Raw genomic sequence first — 26,654 nt, 5'->3', positions numbered from 1 at the left:
GTTTGCGGAGACCGAGGCGGAGCATGACAAGTCATGGGCACACCTTTGTCAGGAGTTTGGCGACCAGAAGGCGATTTTGTCGTACCTTTACAGAACATATATGCCTGTAAGGGAGCAATGGGCCCGTTGCTTCATCCGGAGGTATCGGAATTTTGGCTGCCGGGTCACCTCTGGGACGGAAGCGAGCAACAACAACGTCAAGTCTTACCTCCTGAACGGCATGAGTCACCTATACCGTCTTGTTGAGGCCATTACCGACATGCTGCACGACCAAGAGAGGGACTTCATTCAGGCATGTGCAGAGGACGAGGTTTTGACTTTGCGCGAGTATACTGGACCTGGTGCCGAGTATTTGGGCGAGCTTCCCCGGGTCATTTCTCAAAAAGGCCTTCGTCTCATTACACGGGAGTACCGCCTAGCTCTAACAGCGATCCCAACTCCTTCGATCCCCCGGCCAGCAAGCATCGGACTCTGTGACAACGATTGTACGCCATCTCTTGAGCTAGGTATCCCGTGTCGCCATACGATTCTATCAAAGCTGGAAGGCAATGTCCCTTTGGTGAAATGGGACGTCCACCCGAGATGGCACCTACGGCAATCGACATCTACGGACCCTTACTGTCGAATCCTCGACCCAAAGATCGCTACATCACTTCGTGGTAGACCGAAGAACATGGCCCAGCCAGTTCCTCCCTATGTAACTGTCGACCGGTTGAGCGCTCAGAACCAGAACGGACAATCAAATGAGCGCTCGGGGGCTAGTCTGCCAGATGGGATTCAGCCACGGCGCGGCAGGGGCCGGCCTCGCGGGAGCAAGAACAAGTCAACACTTGCTCGGCTAGAAACACAGGCGGCGGCTCAGAGAGAAAGCGATGTGTCTGGACCGACTCATCGGGGAGTATGCGGCGGCCGAAATGCAGCACTTGGGGCAGGAAAGGCAGCGGGCGTACGTGCTAGTGGTCCTAGGGTCCAAGCGAGTATTCGGAGACGGAGATCTCAGTGGGAGTTGCTGAGTAGCGGTGATGAAAACTTGTTGTATAATACGAGATCTACGCGACGTGGAGGGCATGTATAATATTGGTTGGGTAACGTTATTCTAGGGAAATAGTGTTCGGGAATGTTTTCCGACAATGTTAGTGTTAGTGCATTGTTCTTCACCGCTTTTAGTGGGAATTCGCTGACAGCTGCCAAGTTTTTGAGCCAATAGGAGCTCCCATATTTCCATGCCGACGTAAGTGCACTGCCGCTGTATCAATCGTTTACTGCCGCTCTATCAATTGCCTTCAAGAAATAGCCCTTCATTGTCCCGTCGGGAAGCATTGCGGTGATCTTTCCCGTTTGCCCCCAGAGAGACCTGCCATAATTGTTTATGCTCAAGAGCTTTGAGTCCGGGTACGGAAGTGCTGGTACACTTAGAAACACAGACAAAACAAGAATGGGAGGGGTGAGTGAATTGGTTGAAATTGCTGCTTACCCCTGGCAACAGCGTTGTTTAACTCGAAGGCACTTCCAACCTGGGGTTTGGGGATAGGCACAGTCGGGGCTTCGTTTCCAGCATGGCGATCAATGTCAAGGATTGCTCCTTGGTATATTTCCTTGCTGACGACCGCGAGCGCCATATCTAGGTGGTTTCTCAATACTTGATTCGGCTACGTTGTCTGGGTTCAGTTCTGTCAACATGAACTCCAGCTGATTCTGATGAACGATTGTGATGTACTGCGGAGTCGACAGAAAGGTGGTACATACAGGCTAATGTGCCGTTGTCCAATCACTGACAAAGGTTAACCGCCAACAGCACGCGCGACACAAATCCCCTTCAGGCCGCAGGGTGCCAAAGTCTTGGCTGTTTACCTGAGGCTGCCCAATACCGCGGCCGTGCTGCCTCGTCTCCCATGCCGTAAGTCCGAACAATCGCACTCCGTTGGGGCATCCACGTTTGTTTCCGCAGCTTCATGCGGTGAACTCTCATAATGGTATCTCCCACCTTGCAAACTATAACTGTAATTTATCCTAATTTGGGGTAGTTCACACGGTTCCGATCCGGCCAGTCCCAGAGCGACTCGACGGATGCTTCGGGACAAGACCTGGAATCAGCCCCATCAGGGGCTATCATCAACGTGGGCGGCGCCGTGCCCGTGCCGCCCCCAAACGCACATGGCCTTACCCTAGTTCACGACCCTCATGAATCCCGGGCCACGGCTGATGTAATATTTGTCCATGGCCTTGGAGGCAATTCTTGGACTACGTGGTGTTGGAAACATGATCCATCCATGTTTTGGCCAGCGTGGCTGCGGCACGAACATGGGGTGTCGCATTTTAGGATGTTTACTTTCGGCTACAACGCCAACTGGCGTGGGCCCGACACGAAGCTGAGCCTTTTGGACTTTGCCAAGGGTCTTCTGGTGCAAATGCGAGGGTATGGTGACCGTGACTCGGATGGAGAATGGCCGATTGGGAAAGTGAGTGCCTTTGTATACGTGTACCGACCGTCTCCGGCGAGTAGGGAACAACCGTGGTCCTAATATAATCGAGTATAGCGGCCGATTATCTTTGTTGCCCATTCCATGGGAGGGCTAGTCGTAAAGAAAGTACGTATCGTCAGACCTTCATTCCAACGATGGCTGCTAACTCTTGTCAGGCCTATATCTTAGGCAAATATGATGAACACTATGCAGACATGATCTCACATGTTCACGGCGTTGTTTTCTTATCGACGCCGCATCGGGGCTCATCCCACGCAGGTTCCCTCAACAAGCTACTTTCAGTAACGGTTGGAACAAAGAAGGTGTATGTCACCGAGCTAGAAAGCAATTCAACCTCTATCGAGGACATCAACGAGCAATTTCGGTCCGTTGGCAAGGGTCTTCGTCTGGCATCCATGTACGAAACGCTGCCCACCAAGATGTTTCCGGGTATCAAGAAATTGGTAAAGGATCCACCCCGTAACCGTTAATTTAGTATTATTAACCTCGCTTTTCTGCAGATCGTAGCCAAAGACACAGGCATCTTGAACTACCCAGGGGAAGTATCGGGTCCAGCAAACGCTGATCACCATACCATTTGCAAGTACCGCAATCGCAACGACGAAAACTACATCTTATTCATTGCGTTCCTAAAGCAAATGTCTGAGAACCTCACAACTCCTCGTAGGTTCACAACTAGCCACCGGACTGTGTAATACCACACCTTTCTTTGCTAATGACTCAACCCAAGTGGTATCGGATACCATGCATTGGCCTCTGCCAGAGCGAGTTCATACTCTGGAGTCAATTCTCGGAATTATTGAGGACCCGGTGGAGGATCTTGACAAGTTCGCGAGCCAAGGCCTCCAAGGATCCGGTGAATGGCTACGCAGACGGAAGAGTTTCGAGCACTGGCTCAGCGACCCAAACGAAGATGCTCGTCTATTCTGCCTGACTGGCATGCCAGGGTCGGGCAAGTCAACCCTCGCGGCGATGACGATTCGCCACCTGCAACAAGGCTTCCTTGGCCAGAGTTGCCAGTATCACTTTTTCACCGAATCCCAGCCGACTAAGAGAAGCCTCGCTTACTGCCTCCGGTCCATCGCTTTCCAAATAGCAACCACACACGATGCGTTTACCGAGCGGCTGGTTCGTCTGCACCGAGACGTTGGGGACGAATTGTCATCTCAAAAGTACCAGACGATCTGGGCAAAGGTATTCCAGGGAATCTTGTTCAAGATCGACATCGGCTACACCTTGCATTGGGTATTTGACGCTGTCGACGAAGCAGAGAACCCTCTGATGCTTCTCAACCTTGTGTCGCAAATCAACTCTTCCTCGGGTATCAAGATCATGCTCTTTAGTAGACCGAACAAAGACATTATAGCAACAGTGGAACATCGGGCCAAGGGCGCAATTCTCGACACCATCACAACTGGAGACACAGCGCAGGACATCGAAGCATACGTACGCTCGGTGGTGACTGCCACTCTTCCGAAGGAGAGCCACATACAAGCCCAGATCATTGACCAGATTATCTCAAGGACCGAAGGGTCATTCCTTTGGGCCCGCCTGGCGTTGGATACGTTGCAGCAGAACTGGCATACCTCAGGAGACATACAAAAGGCTTTTGAGATCATCCCTCAAGACATGCAGTCTTTGTACAGAACGATGCTTTCCGCCGTAAAGAGCCAAAGTCAGCGGCTTCAGGACATGGCTCAACGGATCCTCGCCTGGGCGACATGCAGCTTCCGGCCGATGAAACTTGCGGAGGTGCAAGCCGCGCTCGAGCCCGAATTTGGAGAGTTTACTAGCCTCAAAGACACCGCTATCCAACTCTGTGGCCATTTTGTCCGTTTAGATGGCGAAACCATATCACTAATACACGCCACCGCGCGAGAGTTTCTCACCACACCAGACGGGAATGAACCCGGATTTATTTCATGGCAGGACAGCCAGGAGGTTCTCGCAAAGGCGTGTCTCCAATACCTTTGCAATGATCGGTGGCGGCATATCTTGTCACGCGTCTCTGAAGCCGATGGAATGCACGAAGACCGCTTGACTGTCCTGTACGATACTCATCCCCTCTTAAGCTATGCGCTGAACTACTGGGCGTATCACGTACGGCACTCCTCGGTTACTTCTCCCGCACTTCTCGAGCATTTGAAACTGTTTTTCTCGAAGCATGTCCTTTGTTGGATACAGGCCGTGGCCCTTTCACGGTCCTTGCGCACTTTACCCCTCGCGTCCCAGTATATCAAGCTGTATCTAAGGAAGCGACAAGGGGCTCACTCATCCTCGCTCGCGACTACTTCCCCGCCTGGGGGGGTACCCAACACTTTTGAGGTTCCCTTCCTTGACCGTTGGGCAGTAGACCTCGTCAGGCTTTTGGGACAGTTCGGCAACAACTTGGCTGAGAATCCCTCATCTATTTTCAAGCATATTCCGCCATTCTGTCCCCGCAATTCCATCATCAGTCAGTTCGCCGTTCCCCAAAACAATGCCTTGATCCAAGTCACTGGAATCCATTCTCGGCTCTGGGGCGATAACATTGCTCGACTATCCGTCGGTTATGACGAGACGGCATCCAAAGTGCGCTGCACCGGCGTGTATTTCCTGACTTTAATATCCAACAACGGGACTGTAATTGTCTGGTCTGCCGAAACCTGCGAGGAGCTCCGTAGGTTTGAGCACGGGGAATGGGTCACGCTGCTCGAGACCAACACAACGGGAAGCGCAGCCGCTACCAGCGGCCGACTGAGCTTCAAGATCTGGGATATCTCTTCGGGGCAGCTGCTTCATACTATCACCCGGGATCCCAAACTGCGGCCTGTCCAGATGGCATTTGGAGCTGTCGAAACACAGCTTGTCGTCGGTTATGATAATTGTTTAGTTGTTTGGTATGACATTCAGACTGGGGCTGAAGTCAGAAGGTTCACAACCGAAAAGTCTGACAAACTCCGTGGTTGCCCTCGACTGACATCACTCAGCCCGGATCAGTCGCAAGTGGCTATTGCGTTCCCAGGACAACCGGTCACGGTGTGGGAGACGAATGATGCTTCCCTTGCCTCGTCACGGCAATGTCTCCGTGCTGTGGACGGGACCCGGTCAAGTGCAAGCGACCCCTATAGCATCTCTGAAGTGGCAGTTTGGCACCCCAATGGCGAGTCGCTCTACATTATTTATTTTGACATGGTCCTTGTCCACTGGGACCTCGCCACAGACGAGACAACTGAGTTTGAGCACACCGAGGCCCGAGAAATGGTCATCAACAGCGACGGCACCTTACTTCTCACTGCCAACTTCAGCGGTGTGTTGTCCGTTTGGGCACTACCGAGATTTAACTTGGTTTACCGATTGCACGGGAACGGCCTTCTTCGGGATATGGCCTTCAGTCCAAATTCACGACGCATCTACAACACGACAGGATCCTTATGCTGCGTGTGGGAACCTGACGCTTTGGTCGGGCCTGACAACAATGACCGCCACGAAAATGGCCAAGGCAGCGAAGGGGATGAGTTGGTTGGGGAGGCGGTGCCTGAACCGGTGTACTCCGAGAATACCACCGGCACTCATGTGAGCGCGCTGACTTACGAGAGTGGAGGGGAGTTCTACTGCTGTGGAAGAGAAGATGGAACAGTATCAATCCACAACTTGAAGAACGGGAAGATTGCGAGGAAGGTTTGCGACCACGGGCCCCGTGCTGATGTTGCCAGCCTGGGGTGGTCACCGTCAGCCAAGTTCCTCGCCAGCGGGGATGACATGGGGAAGGTCATCGTGAAGAAACTGAGGATAAAGGAGGATGAAAGGTGGGCCGTTTACCCAGTTTTAGAGACGAGGATTGCGGACGGATTCGCGGATCAATTCGTTTTCAGCCGAGACGAAGAGTTCCTCCTGATTTCTGCTCCTTTACACGACCAGGTGTGGGACCTTGGAACCAAGTCAAAAATCTGGGCAACGTCCAGGGAAGAAGAACGAAGCAGGCAGTGGATTAACCACCCGTTTGATGAGACCCGACTGTTGCTTGTGGAGCAAAACCAGATACATGTTCACGAGTGGCAGAATCCCAACAAGAAGCTGATTCACAACATCGTTAACACCACCCCGGCGGATTACGGTGACATTAAAGCACCGCAGTTAATGCCGACGCCAAGCTCTGGTACTGCTCGGGTCCAAGCCCTGGCGGAGACCAATAACCAACAGTATCTTGTCTGCCAAACCCCCTCCGAGGATGGAAAGACACCTTTCAAGAACAAGAAGGGAAAAGTCCTTCTAAGCTTGCTCCAGGCAACAGACCTGAGAGGCCCAACATCGATGTTGCAAGAGCGGATCCGACGCCAGCCATTATTCGGGCTCTCAGCTTCCGTGCAACGGTTTTTGGGGTGTCATCGGGGTAAATTTGTCTTCATTGACCATGGCAACTGGTACGTATTGATACTTCTCCTCGCTTCACGTTGCCGTTGCTACTTGCATGCCAGTGCCTTTGCCAACGGACCACAATATAACGGGAGGCTTGTCCACCAAGGGCTAATCTACGAGAACATTTAACGTATACGTTACAGATGGGTGCTGACAAATTGCTAGGCTCTGTACAAGCGATGTTGTGTGGGGAGAAGACATGCCTCTGAATCTCCGTAAACACTTCTTCTTGCCAAGAGACTGGATGGGGACCGAATCTGCGGTGCAGCTCATTACATTTACTGAGCAAGGCGTGTTATTGGTACCGAGGAATGGGGAGGTGGCAATTGTTAGATACACGAAGGGGTTTTGAGACAATGTTGTCTCCTTCACACCCCTCCCCCCCCCCCACCCCTGGGGGAACCAATTGTTCAGCTCACTTGCATCATATCCCTCCGTGTCGATGCTTGTGTAGTACAAAGACCGACAGCCGGGGAACCAAGGTTTGGAACTAAATGTGGCCAAGACTCGACGTTACAATAATCCCCAATCCTACGATGTTCACGATGCTCCGGTAGGTACGAAAGGTATGAGCGTAGGGATTCGAAGGCGAGCAAAGACCTTACCCGGTCAAGTCCAACTGCCAGCCCAACTCTCACACCCAAAACTACCACTCACACAGAGCATTGCTTCGAGCTCCTCCCCCAAACCAGCCAACAAACTCTCACACCGTAGCCCAAACCAGTACCCTTGAGCGGCAACAACCCAAAACCCTCGCTCCCCATCCCCCTTTATTCCCCCTTCCCCTTAACCCCATTCCCCTTTATTCCCCCTTCCCCTCAACCCCATCCCCACCCCCATCCAACAAACAAACCCCCTCCCACACATGCCCATCCAAATCCTCCCAACTCCGCACATACATCCCCTCCCCCTCTCCAAACCCCTCCATCACGTACGGATCCCTCTTCCCCCCCGCCCCCTCCACCCTCTCCAACCACGCATCCACCCCCTCCCTATCCCTACAGCCAATCGAAAACAGCGTCTGCTGCGTGGCGCGCGCGTCGGCGACGGCGCTGCCCGGGCGGATGAACTGTTGGAAGCAGGCCTGCGTGTGCAGCATCAGGCAGATGTGCTGGTTGGGGGCCGGGAGCAGGAAGACGGCCGTGGTGGGGGAGGTCCAGGCCGGGACGGGGGTGAAGCCGAGGGTGGTGTAGAAGGTGGTGGCGGGGGGGAGGGAGGTGGTGGGGAGGTTGAGGAAGAAGGTGGGGGTGGGGTTGGTGGCGTCGGCGGCGGGGGTGGACATTTTGGTGGCTGGTTGTCGCTTGGTTTGGTTTTAGTTTTGGTTCTGGTTCAGGGGTTGTGTGGTTTAATGGTTTGCTGCTGGCTTTGATGGGATTCTTGGTCTGTGATGTTGAGGGAGGAGGTAAGTCTGGTTTGAAAGGGATGGATGGACGTACTTATCTTCATGAACTGCCACCTACGTGGTCGAGTCGAGCTCTTTGTTCATCCGTCTGCCCGTAAGCAGCCAAGAGAGGGCCGCTCGATCCCCTTTTCCGGCCATGTCCAAGATGCGCCAGGTCGGGACCCGCGCGTCACGGTGAGGAGTCCAAGGCCCCGACCCAAAAGCTCTCCCTTATTGCCAAGAAGCCAAGAAAGAACGCGAGATGGGAATTGATGTTTTCGTGTCGCTGCCTGGTGGCCAAGGCCGCCACGTCCCTTGGCTTTCACGTCGCTGACGCGCTGTCCCGTGACAACATTTGCCTTTTGCTCAAGGTTTCCAATCACAACGAGGCCCGAGGTTCTGGGCACCGGGGAGATTACTCAACCTCGTATCTCGTATTTCGCGAGAGCCCAAGGGAGACGCAATATGCGTTTCGATACTGGGGGCTGACCTTCGAGAACGACGGATCCGGGCTGGTGCCGAGGAGGTTAGGTCCTGCTAAATCCGGGACAGTCGTCACATCGGAATTCCGCCGGACATAACGGAAGAGCAAGACGGCAGCTCGATAAGGGGCTACGGACACCACCGGCCGTCCAAGCGAGACGTAGAACATTGTTAATACCGAAGAATTTGTGAACTTCACTCATAGCAAATGACAACAGCTACGCCCTTGCGTTCTTTCTGTAACAAAGGAATAAAAAAGTATACCAATCCCATGATGCAAATGGAAAGTGTTTGGGGAGCATAGGTATTGGGACAACAGGGTAGGTAGTTTCCGCCTTATTGGTTTGGGTTTAAGCTGCCCGACATACGGTCTATGTTAATTTGAATCATAGAAACTGGACCGACCCGAGGGTGTTACAGTACAGTACATACATGTATTGACCAAAGTTAGGGACCCAAACTCCAAATCAACTACACTCAGTTTGGAATCCTTCTACATCTAATAAACGTGTGAGCCAGAGACATTCGTATACCACATCTCATCCAATCCCGTTATTAATGTGAGCCACTTTTCATTCCAAGGCAAGGTGCCTACCCACAGGTAAGGCAGCTGGTCACACTCCAGGACACATCGTCCCTGCTCGCCTCATGTCATTATGGCCTCCATCTTTCACATGTCAGTGGACATTGATCGCCAAAGCCTCAATGGTGTTGCGGCGAGGCTCAAGCATACACTCACCTTGCGTTGAATCAAGGCCTCAAAGTTGGCTACTATGGCAGACAGGTCGCCTTGTCCCACGGGGTTGAACTGCACCAGAAACGCCTTTTCGTTCTCATTCAGGACTTTCCTCCAGAAGCCTCGTGGTACAAGATTCATTGTCACCGTGCCCTTGAAAGGTACATTGGCGCAACCCTTTCCCACAACTCCCACCTCCATTCTGGGTACGCCTCGTGCTTTGTCGTAGTGGGCCCCACGTATCCATGCCCATGTCGCTGACGTGGTTGGACTAGGCACATCTAAAACGCCGCGAAACCTCCAATCAGGGAGGCCGTCGAAAATGCGCTCTCTTTCGATACCACCAAGACTGCCACCGCCGAACGGAGTGTCTGCGGAAGGGTTGAAGCTAAATCGTTCGATATATTCTCGCTCCGAAGTCTGTCGGATCTCTTTCTCTGGCGCGACGCTCATGAGCTCGATGCTGGTCCCGCTGCCTGAAAAGTCGAGCTTGACCTCTGCTGACTGGATCTCACATTTCTCGCTTTTTTCGTGGATATCGAAGCCGAAATAAAGGACACAGACCTGGTCTTCACCATCCCAACCCCACAGAGAGGATGAGGCATAATAATGGAATGTGAATTGAACCTTATGGGCAGTGATGGCGTTTGAATTATGGATGTCCAGCTTAAAGCCAGACCTGACTCGCGAGCGAAACCTGTCCATGAGAAACGAAAGTGGCCTCCTGCGCGTACAAGAGAAGGAATGGGTTACGGGAGGCCTTTCAACTGCGGGGTTTTCACTCTGTGTAAGGTATTTAACCTGCACTGCCCGTCTTACCTACCAAAGGGGTTAAGGCAGCAATAACAAGCGCCGAGATTGGTCGCTATGCACCGCTTGCTGAGGCTGTGTAGAGCGGGGTTTCCACCATCGTCCACAATCGCATCAATAACCTCCAGTCCCTGTCCGTACTTACCCCTATCTACCTATCTAATAATACTTTACGTTGCACCTCTCACGCCTGCCGAGTCCTTACCTTTCTGGCAATAATCAGACATTTTATATAGGTATTATACCCAAAGGGTCCGACGGACTCCCACCAGCCCCATGGATATTGACACTCCTACCCCTGATCAAGACGCCACGGAGACTGGGTCGTCCACATTGACCTTCAGAGTCACGACCAGCCTGCAAGATGAACTCGACGGCTTCGTTCGATACAACCGACTGGGGTTTTTTCAGAAAGCTCAGGAAATTTATGGGGATGTTTTGGATGATCAGTTCGACACGCTATTCCCTGTCACGGCGGAACTGGCCGACTCGCTCCTCGAACAGGGAGACATCCGCCGTCTCGCCGCATTACTAGAGAGCAGGCTTCGTCAAGCGACACAGCTTGGATATAACGATCAGCAAGTCGGCTTCCTTCGACTTTTGAAGGTATTGGCGGACCTTCGCCGCTATGGAGACCTACGCAACGCCTTGGAAGTGGCCCGCTCATGGCGAGAGGCCGCCGTGGTCTCCATGCGCCGGGAGACACTCTCTATCGTCGATGTGAGCCTGCCACGACAACCTGTAACTTCTAAGGTGTATATGTTTACTTCGCAGAAACTTTCCCTCGGAGCCTACCTTCGTATTGTCACTGTCGCGTTTCAAGCTTCGAACTGGCTTCGGCCGCAAGATATGCAGCCACCCTGGGAAAGCAATGGCACACAACCCTGGTCAGGCTTCTACGAACTGTTCGGAGCGATGAGTGCGGACCCGGACGACGCCTGGAATGCGAGGAACATTTTTCGGCCGCTGGCTACCTCGCTCACGCTAGCGATGGTAGATGTGTTATACATGGCCTGGCGTTTTGAAAGGAGGGGATCAGCCCCTCAGGACGAAGAAAGTCTCCTGGCAGACCTATCCATCACAACAACTTACGCCCGCCACCTCATTGCCAGTGCACGTGGAGACCCAGACCACAGGTTTCGCGATCGTATTAGTGACCTGGTTAGCACTTCTCAAGGGCACCTGAGTCAATTGGCAACCCTCGTGGAGGAGGTCGACAACGTCACGGATATTCGGATGCGGCCGGCTCTGGACTTGGACTTGGCCGAGGTCGAGAAAGAAATCGTCGAACACTCGAACCGGCTCCCGTTGACCTACGAGTTTTTCCGAGACAAATGCAAACAATTATGGCTGTTGGCCCGCAAGAATCACGACTTTGTCACGCAAAGGGATTCGACCCGTCTACACCGCTCAATGATGTACACGAGAATGAAATATCTCACCGACAGTGATCTTCGCGAGATATTTTCAGGCATAGAGGGTGCAAAGGATGAACTGGAAAAAAAAACCGAAAACACGAAAGAAGCAACAAAACGCCTGAAACTACCACCAGTCGATCGAGCTCAGAAAGCTCTAACCGCCGACGGTAGTTTCCCCGTTGCGGGATCTGTCGCGCCTCGTCGCGATGGCTCGCAAAGGAAAGGGCAAGACCGCGCCCGGGGCTGGGAAAAATGCTGCACGGGGGGAGCCTGCCCCACCTACTGGAGGAGCCGAACCAATCACAACGAAGGACAGCGACGAAGTGATGGAAGATGACATCTACAATGGCCCCAACCCTCTACACGACGAATCAGACGAGGTACTTACAGGGACAATAGTCCACTTGGCCAAGGAACCAAACGAGGCGGTCTCCCAAGTAGTGGCGGATGAGATCATGACACGGCTGCGGAGGCTGCGTAGACTGGAAAGCGGAAAGGCATCAGAGACGGGAAACGAGGGAATCGACGTTGCGAGGATTCAAGGAACCGTCGTGGACGCCGTGGTGGACGGTATCGGACAAGGGACAGGGAGGGCCATAGAGGAAGTGAGAAAACAGATGCAGGAAGTCCGGAAGGAGATGCAGGAGGTCCAGAAGGAATTGCAAGAGGCCCGGAGGGAACTGCAGGATCAGAGAAAGAAGCAAGCTCCTGCACCAGCAACAACGGTAGCCCGGTCGTGGGCTGCAGTGGTGGCTGGGGAAGGAGAGCTCCCGAAGAAGATCATACCGGGGCGGCTCAACAAGGAAATACTGGTGAGGGGATCTATAGAGCCGTCGCTGACCCGGAGGTCTCCACAAGAGATCGTCCAGGCGGTCAACGGGGTTTCCGAGAGGAAGGGAGCAGTGGCAGCACGCAAGCTCCCTAGCGGGGATGTTATCGTCACTTTTCAGGATGCTGAAGCGAAGGAATGGCACGCGAAGAACGGAGGATGGATCGGAACGGCGTTTGGAGAGGTGGCGAAAGAGGCAAAGCGGACATTTGCGGTTTTGGTAAAAGGGATGTTGAAGAGAGACTTGAGGGACGTCACAGAAGCGGCATTCGGCAAGCAGCTGGGGCTGCAGTCGGTGGAACGAGTCAAGTTCCGAATTCCAACGATCGAGGGAGTCACGAGAGCGACGGCACTGGTTACCATGACCAGTCAGGAAGAATCCAAAAGGGCCTGCGAGGAGGGAGTGGTTTGGCGGGCCCAGATGCTCAACTGCGAGCCGTACTGGTCTGCACTGCAGGCTACCCAGTGCTATAGGTGCTGGAAATGGGGTCACACCCAACGGTTCTGCAAGAAGTCTGCGCTGTGCCCGCGCTGCGGCACAGCGGCCCATGGGGGAGGCGGGAGGGCGGGGGAAGCCCAATGCCCAACCCACGGCAACGAGATTCCATACTTTTGTCCGTGCTACTCAGGGAAGCACCCGGCCTGGGTACGGTGGTGCCCGGAAGCAGTAAAAGCCCGGGGTGCGGCGAGGGAGGCATACCATTTCCGGCCTCGAACCTTTGAGCTTGCTTTGCAGCAACAAACACAACAGCAGCAAGAGAGACTACTACCGAGGATGCGGAGCGTCACATTCCGGGGTGCGTCCACCCTGGAGGAGGCCGACGATGGCTTCCAAGAAGGGGGAAAAAGGAAGAGACCACGGGGCCGCCCCCCCGGCTTTCTCATAGCCCAGGAGGAGGCTGCAAGGAGTTCGAGGCAAGGAAAGCTGACCTTTGCGAGGAAGGTTGATACGGATCTGACCGGAGACCGAGGAGACGGTGTTGGGGGCCTAGGGGTTACGACTCCAGAGGCCGTGGATACCTTGGAGGCGGACGGTCAGGATGTCGGAATGCAGGGAGCTGGGTAGGCTCCCTTCAACCGTAGTACGACGGATTCTGAAGAGACGGGCCAAGGTAACATCGGTACAGGTTTTTAGTCCGACTGGGAAACCAGGACGGTTTTCCTGTACAACTAGCTAGATAGTTGGACCGGCGAGCCCAAGGGCATAGCGGTGTAGGAATAATAATAATATTTTCAGGCCGGGCCGAAGATATGTTGAAGTACGTAAATGACATGACTCACGCGATCCTCTCCGTTTTCCAAGTGGTCATGAGATTAGCCCCGTCACCACCCCCAGGAGAGGAAGGGGCAAAGTTGGATGCGGCGACCAAGGAAGATCTCAAGGGCAGATTTTCGCTTTTACTGAAGCGAACGTGGGCCATTGAGATTTTCGACGTGTGGCTAGATTCGAGTACAATGACAACACCGCTGCTACTGTTCATGGGATCCGTTGTTCGCCTCATACTCGCTGAGTTGGCGGGCGAAAAGTTGGAGGCTGCGAATGCACAGGAAAGAATCCTCAAGCTCTCACACGACATCCGGTGGCCGCTGCACCGTATGGTGGACACTGGTTACCTTTGGGGGGTGGAACTTCTCCTTCAACATGGAGTACCACCAAACACAAAAGACGACGACGGAACGACCCCTCTACTCAAGGCGATAAAGGGTCGAAAGGCGATGAAGGGTCGAGCGATTACCATGGTTCGTTTGCTACTCAGGTGCGGTGCCGACTTCAACGCAAAGGATAGTGATGGTGCTACGGCATTGAGCTGGACCTCTATGAAGGGGTACACCGAGGTCGTCGGGCTACTACTCGAGAAAGGCGCCGAGGTCGATGCAAAGGATATATACGGCGAGACACCGCTGCTCAAAGCCGCTGGAAATTGGAATCAGGAGGTGGTGCGACTGTTGCTTGACCACGGCGCCGACCCAAATGCAAAGGGTGGCAACGGTATCACACCGCTATCACTAGCCATTGATAAGGGGCATGAAGAGGGGGTAGAGCTGCTTCTTGACCGTGGCGCCGACATCAATGCAAAGAGTGACAACGACATGGCACCGCTATCACTCGCTGCTCAGAAGGGGTATTGGGGGGTGGTGAAGCTGCTTCTTGACCGCGGTGCCGATATCAATGCAAAGGATGGTAACGGCATGACACCGCTATCATTGGCTACGGAGAAGGGGTACGACACATTGGTTAAACTGCTGCTAGACCGTGGCGCCCACGTCGAAACATAGCATGGGATATTGAGTCTGTTCATCGAGGTTCCGTCTCCATTTCAACAAGCAGTCCAGGTATGCCGGCACAAACGACGGTTAAGATGCGAGGTTATCATCCTGAGTTGTCCCGCGGCCAATCTCAAAGATGCACGCCCATCTACATGCCGCAAGGCTGAGAATCGGGCGGCAGAACTTGTTTCGACGAGGACCCGTGACGAACATCAGGCGCCCAAGGCCATCAAATATGGTGAGGCAACCCCCGGCCATTGACCGGGAGCCGCCCTAGTTAGGACGAGTCCAACTAATATGGATGCACTAAAGCTGGGCATACGAGCCGGTGGCCATTTTCTTGCCAGAAGCATACGATTATGAGAGGGGATGTGGAGTCTCCGAAGCGGTGCGTGGCGGGTTCAAGCTCAACTCAATGGAAAGCATCCTGCTCGTAATAGTGGAAGACAAGGTCCTCGAAGTGAAGTATTCAGAACGTGTTCAGCGTATGGTTATGCAATAATACTTTCACCTCGGGATACCGCTTTCAGGTCATGTAGAAACTGCAAACGTAATGTGATAATGGCGCTACAAGCCATGCCCAAAGACCATCACGAACGTAAAACCTATTTTCAAGCCAACCGCTTCAACAGCTCATAACTTCATGCAAACCAAAAAAGCCAAGTCTAAATGCCCATCCATGCCAAACACTGAAATCTATGCAAATCCCAAAATCATAAGGGTATTGGCGTGTCATCCTTGATGATGTACATCTCCCCGATCAGCACGGCGCAGCCGACCGTCATGGCGATGGCGATGATGGGCAGGTTGACCGTAGCGAAGTCGAGCCGCTTGATGTGGATGTGCTTTTTGCCGAGGATATCCCGCCAGAGAAGACCGGCCAGCGAGGCGCTGATGGCGGTGCTAAAGGCGCCGAAATTGACGCCGAGGGCCATGGTGTAGATGGTTGCCCAATAGGTGCGGTCCGAGAGGTCGGTGTGGTCGGAACGGTGGATTTCATGCCACGCTTGGATCATGCGAGAGAGGAGGATAGTGGTCCCGATGTTGGTGCCGGAGAACTGGATGCAGATTAGCCACGTGTGCAGCGAGGAGGGTGGAAGTAAGCTTACATTGCACAGGATGACTGAAAGGAAGCCCATTCCTCCAACGGCCCCGACTGTGCCAGTCTTCGACACCCAGGCATCCCAGCCTTTGGCGAAGATTGGCACCCAGCCCTTGGTAACTAGTGCTTGGACAAGAACGAACATGGAGAAGGCGAAAGGTACTAGGGCAAAAGGGAGATGAGCCATCACGGCTGTTGCTGTTGGGAACGTTTCTTGTGACCAGGTGAAGGCGTCCTTCGCCAGGGAGACCAGGCTCGCCCGCTGCGGCGGCTGTACACGGTGCGATCCCCGGGGTGACTTGATCCCAGCATTCTTCTCCCGACAGCTCTCCGCCACACCGATTTCTTGCGTGGGTGACTTCTCAGGCGTGTTACCAGCCGTGGTGGTGACTTCGTCTTCGGCACTGGTATTGCCAAGCTCGCTCTTCCGGCATTTCAGCCCGGCGTCGGGTAGGCCTGCCGGTGCGACAACGGACTCGTTCGAAGAGGCAGGCGGTAACCCTTGTGCTGCAAGCGTCATCATTTCCTGTTCTTGTTGCAGTTCTCGTTCCAGCCGGAGCCGCTCAAGTTCCTCGCGGCCCTTGCGAGCGATCTCGCGGGTTTCGTGGCGGTTGATCCACCCAGACGACACGTCCCAAATGAACATGATGACGGCGGCCGGCAGGGTGATGTAGAAAACATGGGTTTCTCCCGTGCTCTGCGCGGCGGCGTTGAATGCCAAGACGGCGATCAGCGTTGCCGCCATGATGACGGCGCCGAAGATAGCGCCTTTGCGGTCCAAAAATGGGTTGACGATCTCCTCAAGGGACAGCAGCTTCCCTTGCTCGCCCGCAGTGTCCTCCTGCTGCTCTGCAGTTCCTCTAGCGTGTGGGATGTTTGGGTTGACTGGTTTGCGACCCCTTGCTTCTTCGGGCAGCTCGTGCATTTTGATGGAACGCGGAATGAGTGACTCGTTGTTGAAGACGATGTAGAGCAGAAAGGGGAACAAGACAATCCCAGTGATGATGACGGGGACGATCATGTGTGCCGTATAGTCGATAAATCGAATCTGGAAAGCGCCCGCGAGGACGAGGTTGGTCGGGTTGGACGAGACCAAGATGGCGGAAGCTATGTTGGCTACGGCGAATTGACTGTAGATCCAAGCGCGCGGGTGGACAATGTTGCTCGAGACACGCGTCATGTACGCCAGGAAGGCAGTTCCCGAAAGGATGACGGGGTCGTTCCCCACGAAGGTGGTGAGAGCGAACCAGAAGGCGAAGAGGTAGAAGAACAGGCGGTGGCCAGCCTCGCCCCCCCATTGCAACACTTTGAACGCCAGGTAGCGAATGATCCCGGAGGCATCGATAGATATGGCGATGTATGCTAGTGAAATAAAGAAGAGCATAATGTCGAGTGGTGAGATGTGGTTGGCACCCAGTGTTCCTTCTTTCACCTCCTGGGCGCCAATGGCGAGGATGGCGAGCAGAAAAAGGTCGCCAATGAGGGGTGCCGTGACGATGTTCATGGGAAAGTCCAGGCGGACGAAGGCCGAACGCTGGAAGGTGGCGAGGGATGTGCCATCTTCATATCGGGATTGGTTGTCTGCGTCGACAGCATCGCGGGGAGGGATGATCCGCAAGGCGCTCAAGGTATTGAGAAAAAGGTCGTAAACCTTTCGGGGTATATAAATCGGGATGTGGAACGGGAAGAGGACGACGATGTCTGCGAGGCTCAGTGTGAGCCGTGGGATTAAAACGGCGGGTGTACTGTGCCGGTTTAGGTGATGGGCCCATGGCCCTGGGGGACAACTTACTCGCAAGCACAAACACCACCAGCGTGACAATAGACCTCCACTCCTTAATTGGTAGGTCATCATTTAGAGGCTCAACGTTCTCTCGTGAGCCCCCCTCCATAGCGTCGACTCTCTTACGCCGTTCCGAGTGCAGCGCGACGGCACATTGAATCTAGAATGTCGCGCGAACAGTCGGTGTTTCATAGCAAGATCACGATCGTAAAAGCGAACGGTGAGGTCCCTGCCTGCGGGGCAAACCTAAGAAAACCGTGGGCTCGGCGGGCTTGCCGAGAAAGCCCAGTGGGTCTTGGTAGTGGGGCCACAGGGCAGAGCAGGGTTCCACGTGCAAAACCTGGAGGCGGTCCGGCTAAGTTGATTTTGGGGCCAAGCCTGCCGCGACTGCCCAGCTTCGTCTCGGACAACTTCCGCCAACGCCATTTGGACACCGACCTCTCAAACACGACAAAGCTTCGCACAGCCCCAAAAAGCTTGCATCGGTTCCGATGGCCAAGGATTTCTTGCAGGATGCGCAGACGCACTTCGGTTCTGTTCGGGAAGGAATGCGGGGATGCAATGGTTGTCAGCATTGATTGTGGCTGTGCCGATGCTTTTCCTCGACTTGGCTCTTTGGGCTCACCGACTTACCCGATTGTCGAGCTTGGCACCAAGCCGTCCGTCACCAGGGCTCGAGAAGAGCCTCATCGAGCAAGCATTCCTCCAGCCACCGGGGCGCGAGTTGTCGATCTCGGGCAACACCGCCATCCCCATTTGTTACACCTCGGAATCTCAACCTGTCAGACGCTCGGTCACGCTCGCTGGCTCGCTGGATTCCCATGCCCTGGGCAAATGGCACGTGTCCCCAAGCCGTTTCGGGGCCCCGCCGCTGAGAGGTATTTCCGGGGGTGCCTGACCTCGTCCCTATCAAATACCTTCGCCCTGTTTTCTGTCGATGCTTGGCTTTTTCCCACATTCCCCGCATTTTATCTTACTTTGTTTGACCGACCGAATGCGCGCCCATCGTTGCCCTGGTGGATTCGTAATCCAGATGCGGTGGTTGAGACAGAAGAAGCCATATCTTTCCTCGTTCCTTTCTCTCTGCCCAAGCAACTGAGTTTGTTCCGTATCTTCTTCCAATGCAAAGCCGTGTTCTCCTGTTTCCACTCCCCAATAAGTAGGGGCAGCCCGCTTTAACCCTAACCCGAATGCCGGCTCTTGCTCCTCCCAACCTCTTCTTCGACCTCGCCGGCAGGACCATTGCCAATTCTACGACCCTTGAGCCTGTTCAGGTTGTGTGCAGCTGGCCATTGAGCGGGCAATACGGTGTGGGTTCCAGACTATTGTTGGTTTCTCTGGGATGGAGTTCGCAATGTGGGCGAGTCGTGGCTCAGGGGCTGACCCATCATCACAGATATTACGTCTTAGTCGCGGCGTGTGTCCTCGCCCGGAAGTCGGAATGGCTTCGAAACGCTTGTTTGGCAGCCGCTTTGATCCTTCCCGCCATTGCTGCCATACATGCTATCGTGCTTGCGGCGTTACACGTTGACGGTATGTTGCCAATGCACACTCGCAGCGCCGTTGTCCCTGGTCATGCTACTAACGCGAGTCTAGACGCGATTGACCTGGACATCTACGGCGCGCTACAACTATGCTCTATCGGAATCCTGACCGCGCCAGCTTGTGTTAGGTTGTCAAACACTTACTTCAACTCCAAGGGACGGAACGTCCTGTTCCTATGGACCATCCTCGTCCTCGCTGGTGGGTATCCCTCTACACGGCCACAGTCCACACGGCGCCTGATGCTAACCCCCTAACCTCCTTAGGACTGTTGGCGTTGACCGTGGAATTCTTTCGCTCGCAGTCGAAGCCATGTCTCGATGACGGCTTTGGACGGCCGCTCTATCCGGGGTTCGACTTCCCCTACGACAATACAACCTGTGGTTTAACCTGCACTGTCAAAGACGGCCCATTTTCGCCCATGAGAGACGGCTCTGCCGACAACATCTACGTCGTCCCAGTACCGTTCGTCCTGAAATTCGGTGCCGCCACCCTTGTGGCTGCAGCCTCCTGCATCCCGGGCATTCTATCGACGGTGTCAATATGGAATAAGATCGTGAAAACCAACTCGGTAAAGCGGTTCGGGGCCCCCAACGCGGATGAGGTTATTGAAGGAACCAACGGTGCTACGATCCAGGGGATGAAGAGTGTGAATAACCTGATTAGACGGCTTCTTAGCGTGGTTGAGGTCCCTGTTGTAAGTGGCAGCTTGTTGTTACATCACTACTCTTCGAAACACAAAAAGCACAAACGCATCATTAATGGCAAGCTGACAATTGCTGTGTTACAGTTCGGGGGCGCGGTACTGGCGCTCATCATTTTCGGCGAGCTCAATTTTTGGAGCAAACCATTACATTTCCAGTCAGAACCACCAACAAACATTGGACAATGGAGCAACATATGTGCTTCGGCGTTTGCCGCCTGTGGGTCTCTGTACATGCTATTGGTGAAGTATCTGGAGAGGGTGGAAGAGGAGGGTTCGATGCATGACGACTTGAGCCACTGCCATTGCACGTGCCACGAACATGGCAGCATTCGCCCTCGCTCCATCAGCGATACCTCAGAAATGGCTGAAACCTCGCGGCCTCCCGCGGCTGTGATGGCAGACGACGACGTACGAGTCTTCAGGCACGACACAGCACCAGCTTACATGTTGTCTCCAACTCGGACTGAAACATGCCCGGACACCGAGGAAGCGCTCCGTGGGCTGGGAATCTATCCCATCGACTCCAACACATCCACTGCGGCAGCGAGTGGGGTGACAAAGGCGTTGGTGAAACTTGCTACCTCCTTCGGGACCACCTCGTCGGGTCGATTCGATGATAATGCCTTCCGGCAAGGCAAAGTGACCGGATTTCCTGAAATTCCAGGGGAACTGAATCGAAACAGCAGACTAAATCAGATTAAGCAACAATGGGGAGAGCCCAACACGGACATCGAAGACGGGCTGACACCTCGAGGGCGGCGTTCCAGAGCGAACAGCTTCAACGGCAGCATCTCGAGAACCAATTCGATTGGCCCCCGCGCGCCATCCCCAAATCCACCGCCGAGGCCACCGACAACCGGGCCCGGCACATCGATACTCGGCTTGCCAACCACGCACAGCCCGGAAAGCACCTCCGAACCCATATTCCCATCGCGGCCCTCGGCAGAAGGAGAAAAGCCGAGGTCACAGGGCACCGTGGTCACACTTCATGAAGGACCCAACTCGCCCGCGATTGTTCTCTCATCAGACGACGAACCCGGTGATTGGCCTGAACCGGCGGGTACGATGTCGGGTTCCACTGAACAACACTCCGAGCAAACCGAAATACCAACGAACTCTGGGGGACTCAGCGTTCCAACAGAAGGAAAGCGCGATGCACCTGGGGGAATGGCACAACATGGAGCACAACGTGGAGTGCAAGAGCAACAAGAGGCACTCCCCGCGGACGGCCAACATGAATACACAGGAGAGGTCCATGTTCAGGCTCCTCCGCCAACGAGCGAAGAAGCAAAGTGACTGCAATTCTTGAGGGAAACTCCTATAGAACACATGGATTGTTTGTGTTAGCGACGATACTACGATTTTAAATGATTCATGCTTAGAGAAGAGAGAAATGGCTGGGGATGGGATTTTGGCGAAGCGAGACTCGGTACGGTGTACGGGCGTTCTTGGAGGGCTAGGAGGGTTTATGTAACATGGGTTTGTCTGGCCGTTTTTGGAGTACATGAGGCTCTAGATATCGTAGCATTCTTAATAGACCTGTTCCACTTGCACATCAGTCCCCGGAGCAGTGGAGCTCATGTTTTCCCCCACCCGCGCGGTCGGAGTTCGGTGGGCCTCCGGGTGGGTCCCGGTCAGCTCCGGGGCACGCGGGCTGCCGGACCCCGCTGAAAGGCAGCCAATGAAATGAATTCATTGGCTCCAGAATGTTGACCCAATCCCACTTTCCACACATTGTTTTTGCCGAACATCAAACACGTCAAGATTCAATCATCATTTCGGGCACGGTTACCTGGAGCCTTGTTGGCGAAAAAAACCGCCTATAAGGCCAGCGGCTCTTCAGACCTGAGCGCGCGAGGGCATAAATCGACGACCCTTTTGCTAGGCCAGTCGCCGACCACAACACACAACCATCATTCCAATGGATCCTACATCGCCTGAATTTCGGCCAAAATTCCAGCCCGAGCCCGAGTCGAGTCAGTCGACTAACCACCGCCCACCAGCTGGGAACTCCAATGACCCGCAATGGCGGACGAAATGCCGGACTTGCGGGGAGGCATTCAAGTCGCGCAACCAGCTCATGAGACACCTTTACAGGTCTCATCCCTTGAAACCCGGGAAATCAAAGGCGTCAGGCAAGACAGCAAAGTCATCGCTGCCTCAACCACCGCCTCAATCACTGCCTCGACCGCCACTTCCCGCACCGCACCCGGCTGCTCCTAAACGAGAGCAGCCGCAAGTGCACCCTTTCGCCCTTCTTGCGCACCAAGACCAACTCGCCTTCGTGGGCCAAGCCATGCGTGCCGTCTTCGCCGTCGGCATGAAGCAACTGGAGGAGGAACAGGCGCAGCAACGAGATGGAAACCATGAGCACATATCTGCGGCATCTCAAAACGGCACTGCGTTACCCACCTCGAACCCCAGTTCACCATTGGGCCCATGTGCTGGAAAGGGACCTGCAATCGCTCCTACCCATACGTATCAGGGGCAACAAGGGGATGACTCAGGGTCGGAAGACTCTGACGATGACGAGGACGGCGGTGCGGCGCTTTATGGGCCGGGGTTGGAGGAACCCCCTCTTCGACTCGGTGACACGGGAAGAGGTGAACTCAACGGGCTGGACTCCATCGACGATCTAGACTGATAGCTATCAAATATCAACCACCAACTAGCACTAGCTGCTACATTTTACAGATGCAGACTCTCAATATGAGCATGGATGTACCCAAAGCCAGCCGCCGTGAAATCATCAGTAATCAGCCGCATAGATCGGGCCCCAAGCTCCAACAACTGCCTCTTCTCCTGCCATTTCGGCCAGGGCGGCGTCAAGTACCCGCCGGGCGTAGTGTCCACGTGTTTGTTGGGGTCCAAAGAAGCCACAAACATGATGTATAGCGCCTGTATGGCTGCGCTGACGTCGTCGGTCTTGTAAAGCAAATGGGGGACATCAGCGGTGTGTGTACAACGTGGGAAAACTAGATATTTGTTTGGCTTGTTGATCTACTCGTGGGAGAAGAGGGGGCCATGCCGGTAATTACGTACGAGGTACCAGACATTGAGCGCTGACATTGCGGAGAAGGCTGCAGGGAGTAGTTTGGATGCATCTATCTGTACATTTATCTAACTAGCTTCGTGATTCTTGTCTTCGGTACAAACTGCCGGCATTCCACTGGCTTTCATTAACTCGACTACGGGCGTTATTAACCTCCCTCCACATAGATAATAGTGTTTTTGATATTAGACATGGTGGGTAAAGGAATCCGTCACAGTTCGTCCAAACCAGTCTGCACTTCGGGCACGTTGGCCTTCAACTCATCCCTGATCTCCTTCCACGTCAATTTCTGCAGCACCCTCGCCTTCTCACCGCCCAAGAACTTGGCCGATTTACTATTGCCGAGCATGCGTTGTTAGCAATCCGCTCTGTGAGGTTCCCTTGGATCAACGAGGTCGTCAGGCTCGCCGTTAGGGCCATGACTTACCGGCGGCACTGTTCGGGCGTCAGGTAAAAAGTCAAATACTCCCCCTGCCGTAGCACATGGTCAGTACCTATGTTATTCCACTGCAGAGGGAAGCCATCACGCACATGAGTCTCCTTTGGCTTCTGGGCGGCTATAGCGAAGATCCTGGCCCCCGAGTCGGCTGATTTGGCGGTTATGAACAAGACTATCCAAGTGCACAACGCATGAAACCACGATCTCGAGGCAATGTGCTGGCCGATATCGGTTTTGACCATGCCGGGGCACAGGTGGTTGACGATGACGAGAGGGCTGGTTGGGGGGATGGAACGTTAGTGCCAGACTCGGGGAATGGCCTGCAGAGCATGGGGGATTGAATGGACAGGACTTACTCCCCATCCGCCCCCCTGGCCAGTCTACTAATCTCTTCGATGGCAAACACGAGCAGCATCTTGCTGATGGCGTAGTTGGGTTCCGCATCCCACCAATGGCTCGGCCAGTTATCCTTGCTGGACACCTGTCGCAGAATGCCGCCCTCTTGTTGCGACCACTTGGTTAGTTGGTCGACGTCGGGATCGAAACACTCGCGCGAGCTGACGAAGACGAGATGGGCCGGCGACGCCCGTTGGTCCCGGGCTCCGCGCATCCACCCCAGCAGGAGCAGGCCCATCAGTGCCGTGCCGATGGTGTTGATCTGAATTGTTTTCTCCCTGTATCAATTGCGTGTTAGACTCCCGCTGCAGGCGTAAGGGGGATGGCGAATAGTCGAGTGCGGAAAGAGGTGACCTACCACCCGTGTGCACTCTTTTCCCAATGAGAATTGACGATGCCGCCGTTTACAATGGCGACGTCTAGGGTGGCAGGGCCGGGGAGGGTGCTCTTGAGCTTGGCCATGAAACTGGTGCACGAGTCGTAGCGTTCCAAGTCTAGCTCTAGGCACGAGATGGTCCCTTTACGAGAAGGCCCCGCGGCCTCTTCGATGTGCCGTTTCGCGGCATCAGCACGAGACGCAACGCGAGATGTGATGATGACGTTGGCGCCAAGGGTCGCAAAGTGAACGGTGGCGGCTCGCCCGAGGCCGGAGGTGGCTCCGACGATAAGGACTGTCTGCCCGTCAAAGGTGCCGGCCGGGGGCAACGGTACCGGCACAAAGCGGCCCGCGAGCCGCTGCAGCGGAGCCTCAAACAGAGCTTCAGTCAGCCCCATTTCTGGGCGTCTTGTTTTTGTCGACGGGAGACGGGAAGGAAAGCCTGGAGTCTTAGGTTGTGTCAACGACCTAGGAGCCAGCGGGGGAGCTGGGCAGCTTGGGTTTGCCAATCCACGACTTGGCCGTTGTATGTAGGGTTGAGACGCGCCGTGAGCTGGAAGCCTTGGGCTCACTGCTCAAACGGGGGAGAGCGCGATTGATGGGTCCAATGGCACGTCACGAAATTAGATGACTGTCAGATTGTGTAACACCGTGCCTTAGTGCTGACATAAAATCTCAGCTCCGCGAGCGAGTGTCAAGGTTACATGGTTACCTTATTTCACTAACTCCACCTTCTCCCATTAATCCAGCTGCTTTCGAGGGCTGTTGGCAGGTTATGATCGTTTCTCATGGACCTGTATCAGTTTTGGGACAAAGCCATGCGGCTTGCACCGAAGGCTTGTGTCATGTATTAACGAAAATCCCAGCCCGTTGCCGCTTGAATCGGCCGGTCTCAAAGCAACCATTCACGAGGGCTACGGCACAAGGTCAATAATAACTCGGGAACGATGGACGCACACCGGCCGCTGTACCTATGGTGTGGATGAGTTGATTACGGTGGAGTTACGGGGAAGTTGCAGAGTTGGTTGGGAAAGGGGTTTTACGGCGGATGTGCCGGTGTTTGCGACTGGATTGTTAGTGGGAAGACAGTTGAGGGCGTAGGCGAGTTGGGTTGGGCTCAGCGTGGAAGGACTGGGGGAAGACTGACGGTAATGCTTGTCTAAATATTGAGGATGTAATCTGAAAGGAATGATAGCAAAGAGATGAGGGATTTGTTTCAATTGTAGATAACCGTAGGAACGCTCGTCGATTGATGTATATCGAGTAGTCGCCCAAGTTAGTAGTCATTCACTATATGTGTCCATGACCGTCATAACCCCATCATCCCCATCGACCCCTGGTTGCTCCTCGAGAATGAAGTCAGGGTCTTGCGACCCAAACCACAATGCCCACAACATAGTACGAATCCCAACCCGCAACCACACCCTGCCGCCTTCCGGCTGTTGCTCAGCAGTGACGACTTTGACCCAGCCAGGCTGGTGTTGGATATCGGACGGTAGAAAGCGGAAGGGCTCCTCTGGCGAAGTTAGGATGTTGTCGACACTCTCCTGATCGAGCATCAGGCAGTAATAAAATCGCGCGTTGGATGTCCTGCGTCGTGGGAGGGCGTCCAGGTTCAGGTGCTCGCTGATCCAGGTGTCGAAGCGTCTGCCTACGTCTTCCACGGTAGCGTTGGCCAGTGTATGTTCGTCTTCGATGACTTCATTGTAATAGCGACTCCAAAGCTCCTGATTTGGCAGAGGATCTCGGGGTTGTTGGTTTGGGCGGCGCTTAAGGGCAATGTCGTCGTTGACGTAGGTTTTGGCGTAGACGGCGAGCCGCTCTATCGCTCGCGCAAAGGCCTCGTCGGAGCCTGGCGTGTAGATGGTACGAAAGATGGTATAGCCCCAGGAATAACGATAATCGTGGCTTTCGTCGTGGTCGTCGTCGGCGAGGACTTGCAGAAGCATCCTTGATGCGCGCCTCGGTTCATCATCTCCAACAAACCGAAACGCCGGTGAGGCAATTGCTTTATCAACGGTTGGAAAGGTCGCCATTTTAATCGCGTGCGCTGGATGACTGCGGGAAAAGAAAATTGGCACCCTGAGCCAAAAGAGCAAAAAGAAAAATGAGCAAAAGGAACTGGGAACTGTGAGGCTCGAACTCACGACCTCAGGATAGTTTCGATTTTCACACCGAATCATACAAGCGTATGAGACCTGCGCTCTTCCAACTGAGCCAAGCTCCCTTGCGATTTGCTGGAAGTCAGTCGCCGAAGGGTGGTTTATGAATGCTCGAAACTTAGTGGGGCTGACAAAAAGTCGCGCGTAATTTTTGGGGCTTCAAATTGACCTCCTTCCCCCAAGCCCAAGACCCAAACGCGCTCAAGCAAAAAGAATCCTAATTTTCCCACCAGCCGCCCACGATGAACCTCGCATGAGCCGTCCCTAAAAATACAAAGTAACTGCCTCAG

The 26,654-nt window shown here is 54.3% G+C and overlaps 12 protein-coding genes and 1 non-coding gene across 13 annotated transcripts; 7 read left to right on the top strand and 6 right to left on the bottom strand.

The window, feature by feature from the left end:
• Nucleotides 1-2,156: 2,156 nt before the first annotated feature.
• On the top strand, nt 2,157-2,651 carry F5144DRAFT_483684 (uncharacterized protein; the record flags this gene model as incomplete). The annotated part of the gene is made up of 2 exons (XM_066785401.1): nt 2,157-2,459; nt 2,538-2,651. Coding segments are annotated over 2 exons (417 nt in total), but the record flags the coding sequence as incomplete, so codon positions are not given.
• Nucleotides 2,652-2,677: 26 nt separating this feature from the next.
• Nucleotides 2,678-7,010, top strand: F5144DRAFT_483160 (uncharacterized protein; the record flags this gene model as incomplete). Its single annotated transcript, XM_066785378.1, has 3 exons — nt 2,678-2,926; nt 2,984-3,146; nt 3,253-7,010. The coding sequence occupies 3 exons, from the start codon at nt 2,678-2,680 to the stop codon at nt 7,008-7,010; spliced, it is 4,170 nt and encodes a 1,389-aa protein (XP_066645889.1).
• A 673-nt stretch (nt 7,011-7,683) lies between these two features.
• Nucleotides 7,684-8,163, bottom strand: F5144DRAFT_599030 (Glyoxalase/Bleomycin resistance protein/Dihydroxybiphenyl dioxygenase; the record flags this gene model as incomplete). The annotated part of the gene is made up of 1 exon (XM_066790982.1): nt 7,684-8,163. One exon carries the CDS (start codon nt 8,161-8,163, stop codon nt 7,684-7,686), a length of 480 nt encoding a protein of 159 aa, XP_066645888.1.
• A 186-nt stretch (nt 8,164-8,349) lies between these two features.
• On the top strand, nt 8,350-8,901 carry F5144DRAFT_90693 (uncharacterized protein). Its single transcript, XM_066793549.1, has one exon. It carries the CDS (start codon nt 8,535-8,537, stop codon nt 8,841-8,843), a length of 309 nt encoding a protein of 102 aa, XP_066645887.1. The 5' UTR covers nt 8,350-8,534; the 3' UTR covers nt 8,844-8,901.
• Nucleotides 8,902-8,913: 12 nt separating this feature from the next.
• F5144DRAFT_560006 (uncharacterized protein) lies at nt 8,914-10,312 on the bottom strand. The gene is made up of 3 exons (XM_066788189.1): nt 9,488-10,312; nt 9,138-9,415; nt 8,914-9,065 (listed from the first exon to the last, which is right to left on the bottom strand). Exons 1-2 carry the CDS (start codon nt 10,184-10,186, stop codon nt 9,392-9,394), a joined length of 723 nt encoding a protein of 240 aa, XP_066645886.1. The 5' UTR covers nt 10,187-10,312; the 3' UTR covers nt 8,914-9,065; nt 9,138-9,391.
• Nucleotides 10,313-10,320: 8 nt separating this feature from the next.
• Nucleotides 10,321-12,245, top strand: F5144DRAFT_90672 (uncharacterized protein). The gene has a single exon (XM_066793548.1). It carries the CDS (start codon nt 10,568-10,570, stop codon nt 12,044-12,046), a length of 1,479 nt encoding a protein of 492 aa, XP_066645885.1. The 5' UTR covers nt 10,321-10,567; the 3' UTR covers nt 12,047-12,245.
• A 1,652-nt stretch (nt 12,246-13,897) lies between these two features.
• On the top strand, nt 13,898-15,174 carry F5144DRAFT_639934 (ankyrin repeat-containing domain protein; the record flags this gene model as incomplete). Its single annotated transcript, XM_066792731.1, has 1 exon — nt 13,898-15,174. A coding segment is annotated over one exon (918 nt), but the record flags the coding sequence as incomplete, so codon positions are not given.
• A 345-nt stretch (nt 15,175-15,519) lies between these two features.
• Nucleotides 15,520-17,412, bottom strand: F5144DRAFT_483956 (uncharacterized protein; the record flags this gene model as incomplete). Its single annotated transcript, XM_066785413.1, has 2 exons — nt 15,520-15,864; nt 15,916-17,412. 2 exons carry the CDS (start codon nt 17,410-17,412, stop codon nt 15,520-15,522), a joined length of 1,842 nt encoding a protein of 613 aa, XP_066645883.1.
• A 1,323-nt stretch (nt 17,413-18,735) lies between these two features.
• F5144DRAFT_90636 (uncharacterized protein) lies at nt 18,736-21,315 on the top strand. Its single transcript, XM_066793547.1, has 5 exons — nt 18,736-19,018; nt 19,088-19,224; nt 19,288-19,434; nt 19,500-19,930; nt 20,024-21,315. The coding sequence occupies exons 1-5, from the start codon at nt 18,882-18,884 to the stop codon at nt 21,233-21,235; spliced, it is 2,064 nt and encodes a 687-aa protein (XP_066645882.1). The 5' UTR covers nt 18,736-18,881; the 3' UTR covers nt 21,236-21,315.
• A 261-nt stretch (nt 21,316-21,576) lies between these two features.
• On the top strand, nt 21,577-22,666 carry F5144DRAFT_525766 (uncharacterized protein). The gene has a single exon (XM_066786814.1). The coding sequence runs from the start codon at nt 21,861-21,863 to the stop codon at nt 22,581-22,583; it is 723 nt and encodes a 240-aa protein (XP_066645881.1). The 5' UTR covers nt 21,577-21,860; the 3' UTR covers nt 22,584-22,666.
• A 783-nt stretch (nt 22,667-23,449) lies between these two features.
• F5144DRAFT_589822 (uncharacterized protein) lies at nt 23,450-24,600 on the bottom strand (the record flags this gene model as incomplete). The annotated part of the gene is made up of 4 exons (XM_066790092.1): nt 23,450-23,485; nt 23,523-23,706; nt 23,787-24,104; nt 24,185-24,600. The coding sequence occupies 4 exons, from the start codon at nt 24,598-24,600 to the stop codon at nt 23,450-23,452; spliced, it is 954 nt and encodes a 317-aa protein (XP_066645880.1).
• An 885-nt stretch (nt 24,601-25,485) lies between these two features.
• F5144DRAFT_483533 (uncharacterized protein) lies at nt 25,486-26,440 on the bottom strand (the record flags this gene model as incomplete). The annotated part of the gene is made up of 2 exons (XM_066785397.1): nt 25,486-26,210; nt 26,401-26,440. Coding segments are annotated over 2 exons (765 nt in total), but the record flags the coding sequence as incomplete, so codon positions are not given.
• F5144DRAFT_t31 lies at nt 26,325-26,429 on the bottom strand. The gene has a single exon. It is a non-coding gene; the product is annotated as a tRNA-Met (tRNA).
• Nucleotides 26,441-26,654: the final 214 nt, after the last annotated feature.

Source organism: Chaetomium tenue (assembly GCF_020726465.1).
Source record: "Chaetomium tenue strain MPI-SDFR-AT-0079 chromosome Unknown F5144scaffold_2, whole genome shotgun sequence".
NCBI classification, from domain to species: domain Eukaryota; kingdom Fungi; phylum Ascomycota; class Sordariomycetes; order Sordariales; family Chaetomiaceae; genus Chaetomium; species Chaetomium tenue.
Note: the sequence above shows the minus strand (reverse complement) of the source record. Positions and strands in the feature narration are given on the sequence as shown.